Here is a 17,745-nt window from a genome sequence, read left to right as displayed (position 1 = left end):
AATCTCAAAGTACTTTCACATTCAAAAATCAATTGGCTATGGCCAGGCGCAGAGGTGCACTCCTATAATCTCAGCGTCTTGGGAGGCTGAGACAGGAGGATCACAAGTTCAAAGCCAGCTTCAGCATAGGTGAGTCACTAAGCAACTCAGTGAGAACCAGTCTCAAAATAAAATACAAAATAGGGTTGGGGATGTGGCTCAGTGGTCGAGTGCCCCTGAGTTCAATCCCTGGTACCCACCACAAAAATTTCAATGGCTACAATTCACCATATTCACACACACCAAAAACACAAAATCATTTTAATGAATGCAAAGAAAGCACTTTACGTTTATTACCTATTTATAATAAAAAACTTGGCAATGTGTGAATAAATTGTAATTTCTTATCTTGATTAAAAGGAAAAAAGGCCTACAACAAATTCCATATTTAATGATAAATATTGAAAGCCTCCTACCTGACACAGGGAATGAGGTTTCCCATTATAACTGTTTTTTATTATTTTGGCATTCCTAGTCTGTGCAAAAAGGCTAAATAAATAAATACCAAAATACCTTTAAAATCATAAGGATTAAAAAGAGAGAAACTATTTCTATTTGATGACATGATTGTAGACATTAAAAAATTCATAACATTTATTGAACTTGTTAAATAAATTTATTTGTTAAGTCAATTTCAAAAGGTCACTGGATTTGATTTCAATACAAAAATCAAATATATCTTTGTAGACTATTAACAGGGAGAAAACAAAATTTAAAATGGATCCCTTTTATAACAGTATATCACCAAATATTTGGGACTAAATCTAATACTTCATGTGCATGATCTCCAGACTGAAAGTGAAAAATATTATTAATAATTCATTAAAGAAGACCTAAATACATGAAGAGATAGACAATGTTCACAGATTAGATGACTCAGTATTATAAAGATGTTAATTGATCTACAAATTCAAAATAATTCCATCAATATCCTGGCAGGCTTCATAGTAAAATTGACAAGATTATTTTAAAATTTATTCAAAGAATAAAAGCAGGTAGGGCAATCTTGCATAGGAAAAACAAAGTTTACATTACCAGATCTTTTTTTTTTCTCTTGGCACTGGATAATGCACCCTGGGGAACTTTATGACTAAGCTATATCCCTAGCCCTTTTATTTTTTTATTTTGAGACAGGGCCTTGCTAAGTTGCTGAGGATGGCCTTGAACTTGCAATCCTCCTGCCTCAGCTTCCCGAGATGTTGGGATTATTGGCATGTGCCATCATGTCTGGCAATTCCCAAATTTTTAAATAAAAATGAATGTTATTTAAATAAAAATGAATGTTATAACTATAATATGTTAAATATTATTCACTCATAAAAAGGAATAAAGTTTTGCTACATGCTACAACATGGATGAACCTTGAAAACCTCATGATTAGTGAAATATTTTTTGTACAAAGGAACAAATATTGTATGGTTCCACTTATATGAAATATCTACAATAGGAAAATTCATAAAGGAAGAATACAGTAGATGAAGAAGTTATGAGAGGCTAAGGGGAGTGGGTACATGGGAAAAATTGCTTAATGGTTACCGAGTTTTTATTGGTGGTGATGAGAAATTTTGGAAATAAATGGTAATGATGGCTGCAAAAAATGCCACTAATTATACAGTTAAAAATAACAAATTTTATGTTACATATATGTTTTATCACAATTCAAAATAATAAAGTAATATATCAAAATCATTGAATTGTATCTTGCATGGGTGAATTTGATGGTATGCCAATTATAAAGTGAGTCTGGTTGAAAAACAAAAATGGTTGTAATTAAGTCTGTGGTACTAATTGGAGGAATAACATAATGAAATAGAAGATGATAAAGAATTCAAAAGCACATTCATATATATATGCTCACTTGATTTATGACAGGGTGCCATAGTCGTGGGGGGGAATTACTGTCTTTCAATAAATGGAACTGAGCCAGGAATGGCTGTGTACACCTGTAATCCTAAAGACCCAGAAGGCTGAGGGAAGAGGATTACAAGTTCAAGGCTTGTCTCAGTGACTTGGCAAGACCCTCAGCACTTTGAAACTGTGTCTCAAAATAAAAAAATAAAAAGGACTAAAGATAAAACAAAGCTGTAAAGTGCTCCTATATTCAATCTTTAAGACCCCTTCCTAAATAAATAACTGAACTGAATCAATGAATGATGGTTTTCATTATAAATTTATATGTACCATTTGTAAAGAATAAGAATCTGTCAATTTGATAAACATTTTTAATATTAGAGTTTAAAAGTATCCTAGATGGAAAGAGAAAGACTCATAAGTGAATAAGTAGATAAGAAAGAAAGAAAGAAGGAAGGAACCCTCTGAGAAGGCTAGTAGCATCACTTATCAATTAAGTCTATATTATAGATAAAAATGAGTAATTTTTATTTATGATACTTGTTGAACTAGACCACCTCCATCTTGCTTAAATACACACTTGAACACTGAATTGATTACTTCATTATATTTTTAGTATTAATCTTTAGAATAATTTACACAAAGAAATAGTGGTATATGTTTTGGTGCTTGCTCACTAATGTAAAACCATCCACTATCACCATTTTTTTCCATCTACAACAGAACATACAGTCAAATCAAATGGTCAGGTTACAAAACAAAATAAAACAAAACCATAATTCACATACCAGCTTCCTCTCCTACCGATAAAGCATCCAGGAAACAAAACAAATACAAACACTTGAAGCATTTAACACATGTGACAAAGAAGATGGTTAATGTCTAACCTTTATCCACTGGAGATTTGTCTGTTTGAGCTTATTTTCAAGTTTATCTTGCTCTTCTGGGCTTATGGGAGCACTTACAAGTGCTGTTCCTCCGGTTTCATTTAATTGTTTTAGAATTCCCTGGCGCAGAGGTAACTCTTCCACCAGTAACTGAAACAGACAAATGCAACAACGTTTAAAATGAATTACAGCACAATTCCAGCTACCTTGTCTTCACCTCTATTGATCAGTCTATTAAAATGAAGCAACTTGACTGAAGGCCCACTGGTACCTCAAATACCAACACTTTTTCTACAGAGCACAGAGCTGATAGACTGAAACACCCACTCCCAAATGGATAAAACTTCCTACAAATCACTAGATTATTTTAGCCCTCAGAGATTTTTTTCCAGAGAAATATGTTACATGCTATGATGAACTCGAAAACAATACTCCAAATAGAGTCATTCTGAAAATACATTTCCATCATAAACAGAACAATCTGAATAAATTCACCATCATCCCAGGTACCATGGCATGTTTTAAGAAGTCACTAAGTAAGTTAATTACCCTCTCAATATACACAGTGCCACATATATTGTCTCAGTTTATCTTCATATTATAATAATTCTATGTGATAGTTTCTATTTTCTTCAATTTACATAGAATGAATCTGGGACAGACAGGTTAAATATCAGTTCCAAGGATGTAAAACTAGGAAACAACGTAGCAGTGATTCAAACTTATGATATTTCAACTTGGAATCCTTATTTTTGACTTTTTCACATCCCTGAATTCTTTTTATTTTTTCATTCAGCATTACATTGTTTACACCCTTTCCTAAGAGCTACAAAACCACCATAATGTTAATACCATGTTTTGTTTATTTATGACAGCTAGAGCTGAAGTTTCAACATAATAGCCACTGGTCCCATGATGTTATTATTTAAACTTAATTAAAATTCAATAAAATAAAACAAACTCCTCAGCTCTTCACTCACACTAGCCACCTTTCAAAAGACACATAGAGCTAGTGGCTATGGAGATGGGTTACACAGAATATTTCCATCATCATGGAAGTTTTATTGGACAATGCTTATCTAGATTGTGTATGGAGAATAGAAAATCGATGCATATTTATTAATAAGTGAATGCTGCTAAATATGTTTATAAAATGAGTCATCAATTATATTGTTATATAACACTCAATACATTTAGGAAAAATGAATTTCTAAGAACAGGCTGAGTTTGTTTTCTCAGGTTTTAACTATTATTGAATGGTTTGTAGACTATTTTTTTGAATCTCAGATATCTAGTATAATGTGTGGTATATAGTAAGTGCTCAATATTTGTTTACTTAAACAATACTTTTATTTTAACATTTCATCCCCTGCTAGGGTGTAAATTTCCTGTTTCATAGAAATAAATGGTTTGTGTTGGATTCTAATTTGCATGTGTAAACTAACTGAATCATTGATAAATAAGTAATTCCATTTCCCTTTGATTATACAACCTTATAAAAGGATGATTATAGCAGCCATTTTGAAAGTTTGATATAAAGATCAAATAAAATAGTTGTAAATGCATCTAATATTTAGCATAAAATAGGGGATGATTAAATATTAATTTCACTTCCCCTTTACCTTTCCTTAAATCCAAAAGAGTGGTTCAATCCCCAGCATGACAAGAAAAAAAGAGTGACTTACCCAAAACTAAAACTATGAAAAATAATCCAACTGTATAATCAGAGCACTTTAGCCAATCAGGTGATATAATCAGTAAGAAGTAGACAACAGCAGGAATGCATGAAAAATCACTTGAAGAAGCTGGATGTATGTTCAACCAGTATGGAATGTGAAGCAACACTATGACCCACACCTCATACAAAACAAGTCAAAAATAAAATAATGCTTCAGAAGAATCTAACACCTTTAATTAAAGGCTGAAATAATGTTATTGATTTGGCAATTAAGATATTCCCTAAGAAATTAGTTTCAGTTTCACAAAGACTTTCCTCAAATCTTTTCATATATAGCCTAAGACAAATTTAAAGTGATTCCCATTTTCATTTAGATGTTATGATTTCATACTCTACTATTTAGTTTTTGAAATTATTTTATTTATTTAGTTTTTATTTTAACTTTTACACTGACTACAGGACCTGAAACTGAAAGCCACTAGTCAGTCAATCATGTGTCACTGGAGATGCTATGGCACTGGAATGGAACTTGCTAGCTACAGCCAGGCTGACAGGTTTAATTTTTTTAATTATTTGAAGCTGTGGAATTCTCAAATAAGCCTAAAATGAGTTACAAATGAGTTGTAAAACTAACTGCCATGCATTATGCATGTATAAGTACATTATATAGGCAATATACGCACCTATACAAATATATGTGTGTGTGTGTGTGTGTGTGTGTGTGTGCGCGCGCATAGGCAATACATGCACCTATACAAGCATATGTGTGTGTGTGTGTGTGCGTGCATAGGCAATACATGCACCTATACAAGCATATGTGTGTGTGTACACCCCCCCCCACACACACATACATATGTATGTTGGATCTGAGCCATCAGCTTAAGACAAAATAAAGTCGTAAGAAAAACACCTTAGTAAGAAAAACTATAAATAACAAAATGGGCAGGAAATTGAATATTAAATACATCTAAAATAGATTTTTATGTTCTTTATACAAGTAGACCTTGAGGGATTTTAGAAAATAAAATTACCTTGACTTGTTCAAGCTTTTCTTTTAGTTGCTGCTCATTTCCAAGTTCAAGTGGAATACTAGTAATGTTATCTCCTTCTCCCAACCATAAAACAAATTCATTTAAATCTCTTTGAAATTCTGACAAGATATTCTTTTGTTCTTCTAGCCTGGAGAAAAAAGAAATGAAATTGTTATGAATGACATATTTCTCAAATTTTTCTTTTTTAAGGCAAACTGGAAAAAAAAAAAGCATGGCCAACACTTTTAAAAACAAGCATTCTAAAAGATGTTAGCAATGCATAATTTATGTTGAGAAAATTCATTCACTTCCAACAAAGCAATTTAAATATTTAAAAAATCTCTAAAAGAGATTAAAATCAGTCAAGAAAAATCATGTTTTAAAACTTCCAACATTACATTATTCCATTTGAGTAAGGTTTCTCAACTTAAGCACTACTGACATTTAAGTTTGGATAATTCTTTGCTGTAAGGGGTTGTTCTGTTCACTGTGGGATAATTAGCAGCATTCCTAGCCTGTACACAGTAGATGCCATTAGCAACTCCCCTTCCCTGATAGTTATGACAAGTAAAAATGTCCTGAGGCATAGCCTAATTTCCCCCTTGTGCGGTTAAAATTGCTCCTTTTTGGGAATCACTGGCAGTGCTAAAGTAAGTATATAATATGAATTTGCATGTTTTAAAATGCTTAATTTAAGGAACATTTATGGAAAAGTTATGGAAAATTAAAGGACAAAAGAGAAATCATCAGTTTAAAATAAAAACACAAAATGATTTCATGTTAAAATGTTTTCTAAATTATGACTCACAACCTTTTTTTTGAGGAAAGACAAAAATTGATTTATAATACTTAACATATGTTCTACTAGTGGAAAATTGTAATTATAAAAATGCATGCATATACTGTATGCCATTTAATTAGCCATAAATTTATTTTTACATATTGGATAGGAAGACTTACAGCTGAACAAAAGGGTTTGCACTCAAGATAATTTATGATTTTTTGTTATGCTGTCTTTGGGGAGCAATGTACATTTTTCATGTAAACTTTAGATTGAAGTATAGTATACACATAGGAAAGTGTATATATATGTATATAGCTCAAAGAAATTTCAAAAATTGGACATATTATATAACTAAGGAAAAAACAGAATGTTATCTGAACCCAGAAATCTCCTCTTTCCCCTTTGCAATCACTACCTCCAAGTGAAACAAGTAACCTGTCAGCTGTGGTTATTATGCCTGTATTGAGTATTAAGCAAATGAAATCAAATGGTATATGATCTCTTGTATCATATTTCTTTGATTCAAAATTATGCCTTTAATAATCTGTGATGTGTGTAGTTTTAGTTTTTTCATTCTCCTCAATATATGGTATTCAATAGTATAAATATATCACTGTTGATAAACATTTGTATTGTTTCCATTTTTTGAACATTTAACTAAGAATTGATTTTTTTAAATTGATATTTTGCTTCAGGTTAACAAATGTTTATTGGGAACTTGCCATCCTTTAGGAAATCTACTGGGTATTAGGATTAATGATGGATATGTCATATACTTTGTCTTGAGGATCTCACAGTCTATGAGAAGAAAAAACACATAAACCAAGGATTATATTTGAGTATTATAGGAGGATAAGTTATTTCCAGGCCAAGGCTAGAGAGACACCCCAGAGAGGATAATGTTTCGAATCTTGGAGCATGGAGAGCCCCATGTTGTAGGAATAAGGCACAGCCTGTGCAAAGATAAGGCTTTGAGAGAACTACAGTTTATATACTTTCTCCAAACCAGAATCTGGTTACTCTGCTTGCCTAGATTCAGTTTGCTGTTTGTTAGGATAGCTTGTTCGAAGCTTGTTTGGGGACAGGAAAGTGACATTCTCTCCTCTTTCTACTCTCAACACAGGAGCCAGAGGTTTTCTGTGAAACCTCAAATCAGATTATGTCAAATCTACACTCAAAGCTCTTCCATTGCTTCCTAATTTACTAAAAGCAAAAGCCTGAACACAAATATTATATTACAGAGTTCTACAAGGGTCCAGATCCATGCTCTTCAGTATAGTATAGGATACCATATGTGACTAGTAAGCACTTGAAACATGGCTCTTATATATTGAGATGAGCTATGAGTGTAAAATACACACCAGATTTCAAAGCCAGTATGAGAGGGGAGGGAAGGGTCTCTGTATCTCTGCTCTATTTTGCTATAAACCTAAAATAGCTCTAAAAGATAGTCTATTTAAAAATTTACAAGAATGTAAAAATATCTCATTAACACGTTGCATACTGTACAGAGATTACAATGATAATATTTTTAATGTATTGGGTTAAATAAATGTTAAAGTCAATTTCATCTGCTGTCTTCTGTTTTTTTTTTTTAAAGTGGCAACTTGGAAAATTTAAATTAGGTATGGGACTTACCTACTTTTCTACTGAATGGCACTGATCTATAAGATCTGCTTATCCCTTTTCTTCTTACCTCCAACCACAGTTTTATCTAATTTCCCTTTTATCCTTCTTGAGAGTCATTGGCCTCCTTGCTGTACTCTTCATACACACTAGGTGGGTTCCTACTTCTAAGCCATTATACTTGCTCTTCTTTCTTCAAATGTCAAACATGGCTGGCTTCCTCACCTCCTGCCAAGTTTCCCTGATGACTCTACTTAAAATTTTATCTTCCCTCAGTATTTCTATTCTTTCTTCCTGTTTTTACTTTTCTCTCTAGTTCCTAAAATTAACATACTCTATTATGTGGTTACTTTTTGGTATACTGTCTCACATGTGAAATTAAGTTTCTTGAGAGCAAGGATTTTTGTGTGTTTTATTTAGCACTATAATCTTTGCTCCTGAAATAATGTCTGACACAGCATGATACATGTCAAGTGAATGAGAGATTGCTGCCATCAAGTATGTTTCTGCTCTAAAAGAATCTTTCCCATTCTTTGCAATACTGACTGTGAAAGGTGATTTAATTTACCCCCTAATGTACACATACAGTATTTCACCAGATTCAAGACACTTTCAGTCACAGGCTGCTCAGTACAGTTATCTTGAGTACCAATGGTATGGAGTGTGGGGGCAAGGAGTGGAATGCTGCTGTCTGAACTATGACCAATCACTTAAAGTTTTTATTTTACTAAGAAACATGTTCTTTTAGATTTATCTATATTTTTGTCACATTCTCCCCTTGTGTATACATAAAAAGTAAAATATAAGGGAAAATTGGTTGAAGTATTCCTAAAAGTACTTGCATTTAGAATCAGACTCTCTTGTATCACTTTTCCTTTGGGGGCATAGGGTATGGAGGAGGTTGGACATTGCTAGTAGTAGATCTACTGCTACTGTTTCTTCTCTGTAAAACTTTTGGGCAAGTGGCTGGTTTCAGTTGCTGGCAGCTTGTTTTAGAATGTGGGATAGCATTATTCCCCTCAGATTCTGATCTCAGAAGCATTTCTAGAAGAGGAAAAATTTTACAACAAACATATTTTTTTAAAAAAACTTCACCATGTGATGGTTGTTCCTTAAATATCTTAAGATGATTTCAACACTTTGGGTCTAGATTTTAAGACTATATTTCATCATCTTCTATTTTTTCTACTCTTTTTGCAAGTCTTTGTCTCTATTAGTATTTGACTACAGATCATTTTGTGCAGTAGAATAAAATTCCAGAAGCAAATACCTCCCCACTTTGAATATGTCTCATTGTTTACTTGAATATTTTTCCTCTTAATAGCATTCAGCCAAGAAAAAACAGGGGAAATGTACTTATTCATTATAATTGATATTTGATTGGGATCAAACCCTGTAAACATTCTGTGTACCTAGTTTCTTCATTTAATATTTTACTATATTTCCTTAGGTCATTAATTACTCTGAAAAATTGATGCTTTAAGATCTGAGTAATAAGCTATATATGAATACATCATATTTTACCCTTTTGCTTTTAGTCATTTAGTTTGTGTCTAATTTTTCATTATAATAAATAACCTTACAACAAACACATTTGTTTCTGCATGTTAGCTCATGCTCATGTATCTACTCCATTCCTTAGAATAAGGAAAAAAGTTAAAAATAAAAATCCTAAGGATTTAGGTGTATATTGCTAAATTTATTTGCAATGCTGGTAAGAGCACTCATAAATTCCCACCAATAGTTAGAAAATTCTAGCCTTACCACACTTTCACCACACTTGGACACTGTACTCTATATATTTGATAGGAAAAAAGTTTGTCATGGATTTTACATTTTTATTAACAGGAATGTTGCTTGTATGTATGTGCATAATTGTCATGTAAGTTTCCATTCTCAATTATCTGCTTTTTTTTTTTCAGTTTTTCTCAGTGTTTTCTTATTTGCAAGAGCTTTCTTCACATCATGTATAAAGTACATTTATTTTTCCAGATTCCCTTTTGCCTTTTAGTGTTTTTACATTTGTTTGTTTCTAAAATAAAAATTGAAGATTTTTCATTGTGATATCATCCTTAGCTTTGTTTCTGTTTTTACAGTTGTCTAGATACTCACCTTTATTCTGAATCCTTATACTTTCATTTAAAAAAATCTACATGATTAATCCATCTTAAATTTATATGGAGATAAGTTTCTGACCTTGAAGGGGTTTTCAGAAAATGGTATTTTTTCCTCTGCACAATCTGTTCTCTATTGATTTGTGTTGCTTTCATTATTTCAAAAATATTTGTGTTACTGAGGTTCTGTCTGTTGATCTGCTGTAGAATTTTGTTTTAGTAACTCAGTACTTTAATCACTGGAAATTTAAAATATGCTTAATTTCTGAAAAGTTAGCACCCTCTCTCACCTTAGCCAGATGAACTTGTGGAATGTGAATATCAGTTGAACAAATTATTTTAAAAAACTGAGGATTCTGATTGGAATTACATTAAATCAATACATAAATCTGTGAAAAATTACTATTTTGCCAATATAATTCTAATAAATTTTCTATGATTACAGTGTATTTGGACACTGAGAATATTTGGGATTCATCTGTGCATTATAAATAATTAAGTACATTTTATAATTAACCTTCAGCTTTAGTTTGAAAGGCAGCAACTTGCAGATGATTTTATGGACATAAACTGTATACTAATTTAGAAGACTCTTAAGAAGTCCCAGATAGAATAAATCATCATTTAAAAAGTAAAAGCTTTGGGTAAGTTCTTTGCTACGATTTTTCTTTTTATATAATGCGGAAAACTTTTCTGATTATTTAATTTTCAAAACAGTAGAGCATCTTTTAAAATATGAAAACATTTGGTAGTCATTTCTTGTCTAGATTTGTTTTTGTACTTTGAAATATAAAAAAGATGGTGCCAAAATCCCACTGGGACCTTGTTATAATCTGCTTTTCCAAATGCATGTGTTTTCTGAAATTTCAAAGGCCTCGATTTGAAGTTTTAAAAGCTGCAATTTGAATTTATGTATTCAGATGACTGCAGAAAAGCAAAGGAACACAGTTAGCATTTCCAGTCTTGTCTCTTGACAGAACAGTTTAAACGTGCTTTATGTTGGCATTCATCACACGAAGTGTTATTTCTTTGTTTACCTACTTGGTTAATGCTTATGGTAGGATTGATTCAAGCATGTGGTAGTAATAATAATGAATGAGATATTTAACATTACCTATCTGCAATTAAGTGCTAAATATTTTACTTTTAGAGGCATTCCAATACATGTAACTATTTTTTTAAATAAAAGAATGCCTTCTGTTTGAAATATTGGCTCTGTTACCATTTACATTATAAATGCTCCTAATGCAACTGAAGGAAGCACATATTATGATGGTTAGAGATTTGCATAATCAGAAAGGAAGAGTTACTGATGTGTGGCTAAATTCGATGAATTTAACATTGACTCTTAATGAACACTTTCTGTGGGGTTGCTCTTATGGTAAGAGGAAAAGACCTCCAAATCTGATGGTCTTATTTCAGTGGGAGGAGGTATCTACCAAGTGTTTCAGGTAAAATGCTATAAATGTTTATATTTGAATCTCTTTTTAATACATCTTTTGTATTGCCTTCCTAATGCTCTCAATTAAGAAATTAAACCTCAGGTAATTTAAAACCATATACTACATTTAAAGTGATTAGTTCATTTTTCAAATGAGAAGTTCCTCTCCAAGGAACTTGAAACTTTAACACAGGAACTTAAGAAAATGTAGATATAATAATCTCCCATTTATGTATAATACTTAATTTTGAGCATGCATGCACTATTTTAAAATTAAATACTACAAATTAATGTATTAATTAGATCCCATTTCTTCATTCATATTTCATGCAACAATTGTGTTCAAATGTTTCACATGTATCTTCAACATAAGAATTTTCATCATGATGGATGCACTTTTTGAGTTACCTATTAGATTTTCCAGAAAGTATCATTGTCATTTATACCCCTGTGGCCTGAAGTATAGTACTGCTGAATCTATGTGTAATGTTCTGCTAGGCATTTCATTTCAAGCCATGCACACACAAAGACAGTTCTATGTTATATAAATATGTGGTTTTTTTCTTTTTTCTGTGTCATATGTCCATAAGCTATACAATGTAATCAGTTACTGAGTTGCTTTGAATAGTGTTCTTTCCAAAACCTCATACCAATGGCATCTAACTCTTGAAATTGTGATGGAATATAACCAAAGTTAATCCCTACATTAGTTGTCTTGAAGTTTTTTTTTCTACTCTGTTTGCCTGTACAAAAACAACCAAATAAGCATCAGTTGGGATTGCACAGTCAATATTCCTTTTCCAGGTAGTAATTAATTTTGAACAAAGTAAACAAAAGCCTTGTAATTTGAGAAATTTTGGAGGGATTCAAATATGAGGGGACACTTGTAATAAAGAAAACACTCAATTTTAGACACACATAACTTCTTCATGTCACACTCTATGGGACATTGTCACAGTGAAAACCTAGGCATCAACTTTGGTTAAATGAACATACTTCCCATCCCTGGTTTGTGCTTCCTAGTTAGTGCTTGAGTAACAAAATCAGACATTCATTCATTTTGCCTAAAATTTTGCCTTATAAAATGAAGTGCTCCTAAGGAGGATAACATGTCAAGACTTTGCAAAGCATTTATTTATACCTCACAATTAAGGAAATGATTAGCACCTTGGAGGTACGCATGGTAAATGATGAGAGAAAGTCTGAACCATAACAGTGAGAGTACCTGAAGGGAAAAATCCAAACCTAAATGTTGCCAGTTTTCAGCTGAGTGTGTTAACTCAATCTCTATAAGCTTCAGTTTCCTTATCTTAAAATGAGGACACTGAAACCCTCATAGTGTGCTTTTGAGGATTATATATGTTCTCAGAACCCAAGTTTTAGCATAGTGCTTCATTCTCAGCATTCAATAAGTGGTAGAGGAAGTAAAAGGAGATATGAAAAAGGAGACCATGGACTCCGGACTTTATTGTAGCTCAGATTTTTGCCTAAGCTCACATGTTTATACACATAAAAGCATTTACAAGTCACCTAATAGTACACAGGTGGACTATTTGAAATCAAACTTTCTGATGTGCCATCTGACCGCTCTATTTCTCTCTTCTGACAAACTATCTTAACACATTTTTCTGGAGAAACACAGAGTCTTAATGTCAATCTGTGAGTAAATATGCCACCAGATGAGACTCCTTGTAGGTGAAGCAGATGTATGATTATGATGTAAGAAACATTTATCAAAAATCTATGAGTGTCCAGTGATATGCAGTGAATATAGACAACAATCCCTGTCTCATGGAACTTGCATTCTATTGGTGGGAAAGGGAGACATTAGATAAAGAAAGGAAATATATAGATTGTGAAATAGTGATAAAGGCTACGGAAGTAAAAGAAGAGGAAGCATGAAAGGGAGTAGAGAATATTAAAGGGGATGGGGAATGATTGCAATTTTATAAAGGGTGTCCAAGGGAAGGTCTCACAGAGAAGAGAGCATTTGAGTAAATTTCTTCATGGCAGAAACTGGTTAGCTGCTCATAGAGAAACCTGTCTCTCTTCTATTTTTTTAAATTTTATATTATTGATTCTTTTTAGTTATACATGACAGTAGAATTCATTTTGATATAATTATACAAGCATGGAATATATCTTATTTTAATTAAGACCCCAACACCTCTTCCCCTTCTCTTTCCTCACCCCCTGCTTACATTTCCTCTATTGATATTGATCTTTCTGCCATTTACCCATAGTTTTTTTTTAATTAATTTCTTGTGGATGCTGTCATTTCATTTTCCAGCTTCTCTTGTCTGTAGGTATGGCTACATGACTGACTTCTAGCCAATAGTATGTGTGCAGAAGTGATGCTCATGAATTCCAGACCTGGCTCAAAATTCCACTCCCATCCACCCACCACCACTCAGGAGATATTCCTAGTTCTTTCTCTTTCTAATGTAGAAAAGCACAGTGATTCTCAAAGTCATATGTTAGAGTCATCAGAGTCTCACAGTCAAGGAACCCTGAAACCTCCTGATTCATCATTTGGATGGAAGCTGCTTACTGACCAGAAAAAGAAAAATTTAAGTTTACATTAGTTGAGAAGTTTCTTCTGGGTTCAGCCACTAGGATTTGTCTTTTTATAGCAGGTTGAATTAAGCTAGATACTACAGAAATAAAAGGGGTCAGGAAGTCATGTAAGTATTGTAAGAAAGAGCACTTGACGCAGAGGGAATGAATACAAAGACTCTGAGGCATAAGGAGAGTCAGAACATTCCAAAATCAACAAAGTGAACAAAATGTTTGGAATGGAATGGGAGGAGAATATAAGAAGAGATTGGGTTAAAAAGTCAAATCTTCAGAGACAATTCCTATTTCCAATAAAATTCAGTTCTTAGATGAAAAGAAATCCTAAAATAATATAATATAATAATATGTTTGGGAGATCCCACATTGAACTCGTTCTCCAAACCAGTTTTGTAGATCCAATCAACTAACTAAGCTTCAGAAGTTCCCCCAGACATTTTTGTGTGCTCTACACAGGTGCTAGAACAGGCTTCTATAAACTATGAGGGTGTTTTTGGAGCTTCCACAATTAGTGGTAGAGTTACATGATCTATCAGTAAAGCCTGTCACAAAGCCATCGCCATCTGGTGAAAGATGCAATAAAGAATGTATGACTTTGAACAGTTTTGTTGATTTCATTGCCACTTAGGCTTTTCCCCTTCTGATCCTCTGTCAACTTCAATGGATGGCTTCCAGTTTCTCAAGCTAGCAATCTGGGCATCTCCCTTAGTTCCACAGCGTATCAACAAGCATGCCCTTATAATTGCACTTGAGACATGTCTCTTGAATCCACCCACTTCTCTCCATCTTTACTAGCACTATATCCTTCTCCCATCTTCTCAGGATTGTTCCTAACGACCTCTCTGACACTGCTTCTAATTGGTTTTTGCCTCCTGTATTGTCTCCTTCTTATCCTTTCTTGACACTTCAGAATGAGAGATTTTTATAAAGTATGTCTCTGATCATGCCCTCATATCTTCAAAAACTCCCTAATGCATCTGGGATAAAATCCAACTCTTTAACATAGGTCAAAATTCTCTTTGTGATCTGATCTTTACTTACTTCCCCTTCTTTTCATCTTTCTTTTTCATTCAATAATCCATAAAAGAACTAACTCTTCTTTGAAGTCCAGTACTATATCCATGTCAGGACTTGTCATACAATATTTTGCAAGGGATGCCCTTCCATATATCTTGGTCTAAGTAACTCCTAGTTACCCTTCTATTCCTAGGATAGACATTATTTCCTCTACAAAATTTTTCAAGTATAATCTATAGGTCCTGTTATATAGTCTCACAGTTCCACATAATGTTTCTATTAAAGGAAATATTGTAATTTCCTATCCCTATCAATGTGTTGCAAGCACCATAAGGGCAGAAAACCTGTCTATTCTGGCCATACTCTATTTTCAGTAATTAGCATACAGTATATGCTTAATTATAAATTAAAAATCTCCATGATGTAATCTTAATGGTGTATGTGAGACTAATAATATTCAAATTAGTCTTAGGAGATTTTCCATGAGAAACAAAGTGTATGTGTATGAGGTCAGGTTCTATGTAAAATTCACTGAATTCGTTCAGGGAAAGCCACATACCAGGGGTTTGTGAATAGGAGTCCATGAACCAAATAGTGTCAAGTGTCTGATTTTGTTAATAAAGTTTTGTTGGAATACAGCTGTACCCATTTATTTATATATCATCTATGACTGCTTTTATGATGCAACAGCATTCTTGAGTAGTTGTGGCAGAGATTGAATGGTCTACAAATAAAAAAAAATTACTATATGGCACTTAACTAAAGTTTACCAACATCTGATATGAGGTAAGACCCTATTTTAGACACATACTAGGAAAATGAAGCTATGATAATTCTGAGGTAAGGTATTCTGCATAATCATTTTAATCTAGCTATATGTGCAGTCAGGAAAATGTGTATGACCATTAAAACTGCCCTCTACCCTCCTTATACAATCATGAACACCTTACCCAATTGTTATTTCACAGGACCAACTTAAGGACAACTAATAGAAACATTATATACTACATTTGATTATAAATATATTAACATTCATTTTGTTCAAATTTACTGAAGTTTCCAAATATGAAGCTATGTATACTTAATGTCGACTCAAAATGGAAAATATCATTCATATAAGTAAGAAGACCATGCCTCTGTCTCAATTTTCTCTTTGCTTTTACATCATTCAAGTTTCTTATTTTTCTTTCTTCCTAATCCAAAATCAACTGTATTACTTCTTTTATAATTTCACATCCATTTTTGTTACTGAATTTTTTTCTGATTTTATGGTCATTTTATTACTACACCTATATTTGGAATTCCTTAGCATAGTCATAATTTGTACCCCCAAGAAAAATCATCTATTCTTGTGTGCTATGTCCATTTCTAGTGGAACATAAATACATTATATAGAGAAGGAATACCAAAGTTCTTCAGAGAGAGAGAGAGAGAGAGAGAGAGAGAGAGAGAGAGAGAACATTTTGTTCACCACTTTCATCCTGGAGAAGAAAGGGCAAAGGGTACTTCCACTTCATTTATTTGAAATCCACACACAGTCCCAGGTAAGTTCTTCAGAAACACGGGTTACTATTCTTTGAAAGAATATAGCCACAGGAGGTACAAGAATAGTTATATTCCCTCAAACAGTAGTTCCTGAAGTGTGGTCTGGGGACTCCCGGGGGTCCTTGAGACCCATTCAGGGGGTCTGTTAGGTCAAAACTATTTTCATAGTAATACTAAGATGTTATTTGCCTTTATATCTCTCATTCTTTTATGAAATTTCTAGAGGATGCATGATGTGAGCTATAGTACCACATTCAAGAAGCAGACATAAGAACCAGCTGTAGTCTCTTAAGTTAAAAATTAAATGTGAAAAAATGGAAAACAATGTCATTGTTCTCACTGTCTTTTTTGATGTGCAAAATAGAATTGTTTTAAATAAATAAAACTCAATTTTATATCAACATGCATTTTTTAAATTAATAACAAATATTTCAAACATTTCTGTTTTAATTTCAAGTATGTTGATCTACAGAAACAAAACCTCTTTTGAGTCTTGAATAATTGTTAAGAGTGCAAAGGGGTGCCAAGACCAAAAAGCTTGACCACCACTGCTGTAGAAGAATTGAATGTCCAGAATTTTGACAATCATGCAAAGTAAGTTAGTAGACAATTTTTTGAATAAAACACGCATTTCTCACTAGGCATAAATCAAGACAGCTTATCATGCATATCAAGAACACCAACATAGCTGGGTGCAGTGGTGCACACCTGTAATCCCAGTGGCTCAGGAGGGTGAGGCAGGAGGATTGCAAGTTTAAAACAAGTCTCAGCAATTTAGCGAGACCCTGTCTCAAAATAAAATAAAAGGGGCTGGGAATATGGCTCAGTGGTTAAGTGTCCCTAGGTTTAATTCCTGGCACACAAATAAAGAACACCAACATAAAGAAGACTTCGGGTAAGTGAACAATTCAATATGAAATGAAAATCAAAACATTCCATTAGGTAGGTATCCTGGGATATATAAACATTAAGCTAGTAATAACATGGAGAATTACATTAACACAAACACTAAGTATATGAAGAAAATTTAACATTGTCATATGTTATGGTTTAGATATGAGGTATACTTCAAAATGTCATGTGTGAGACAACGCAAGAATATTCAGAGGTGAAATAATTAGATTATGAGAGGTGTAATCTAGTCAATTGCTTAATCCA

The 17,745-nt window shown here is 33.0% G+C and overlaps 1 protein-coding gene across 5 annotated transcripts in view; it reads right to left on the bottom strand.

Annotated features, from left to right (window-relative positions):
- DMD (dystrophin) overlaps positions 1-17,745 on the bottom strand; it is a 2,089,750-nt gene that overhangs the window by 828,712 nt on the left and 1,243,293 nt on the right. For all 5 annotated transcript variants that reach the window (XM_079122792.1, XM_079122788.1, XM_079122791.1 and 2 more), the window contains 2 exons: positions 5,487-5,634; positions 2,778-2,927 (listed from right to left, as the gene is read on the bottom strand). In XM_079122792.1, coding sequence (XP_078978918.1) covers positions 2,778-2,927; positions 5,487-5,634 — 298 coding nt within the window. The remainder of the gene's footprint in view (positions 1-2,777; positions 2,928-5,486; positions 5,635-17,745) is intronic.

Source organism: Sciurus vulgaris (assembly GCF_902686455.1).
Source record: "Sciurus vulgaris genome assembly, chromosome: X".
NCBI lineage: Eukaryota > Metazoa > Chordata > Mammalia > Rodentia > Sciuridae > Sciurus > Sciurus vulgaris.
Note: the sequence above shows the minus strand (reverse complement) of the source record. Positions and strands in the feature narration are given on the sequence as shown.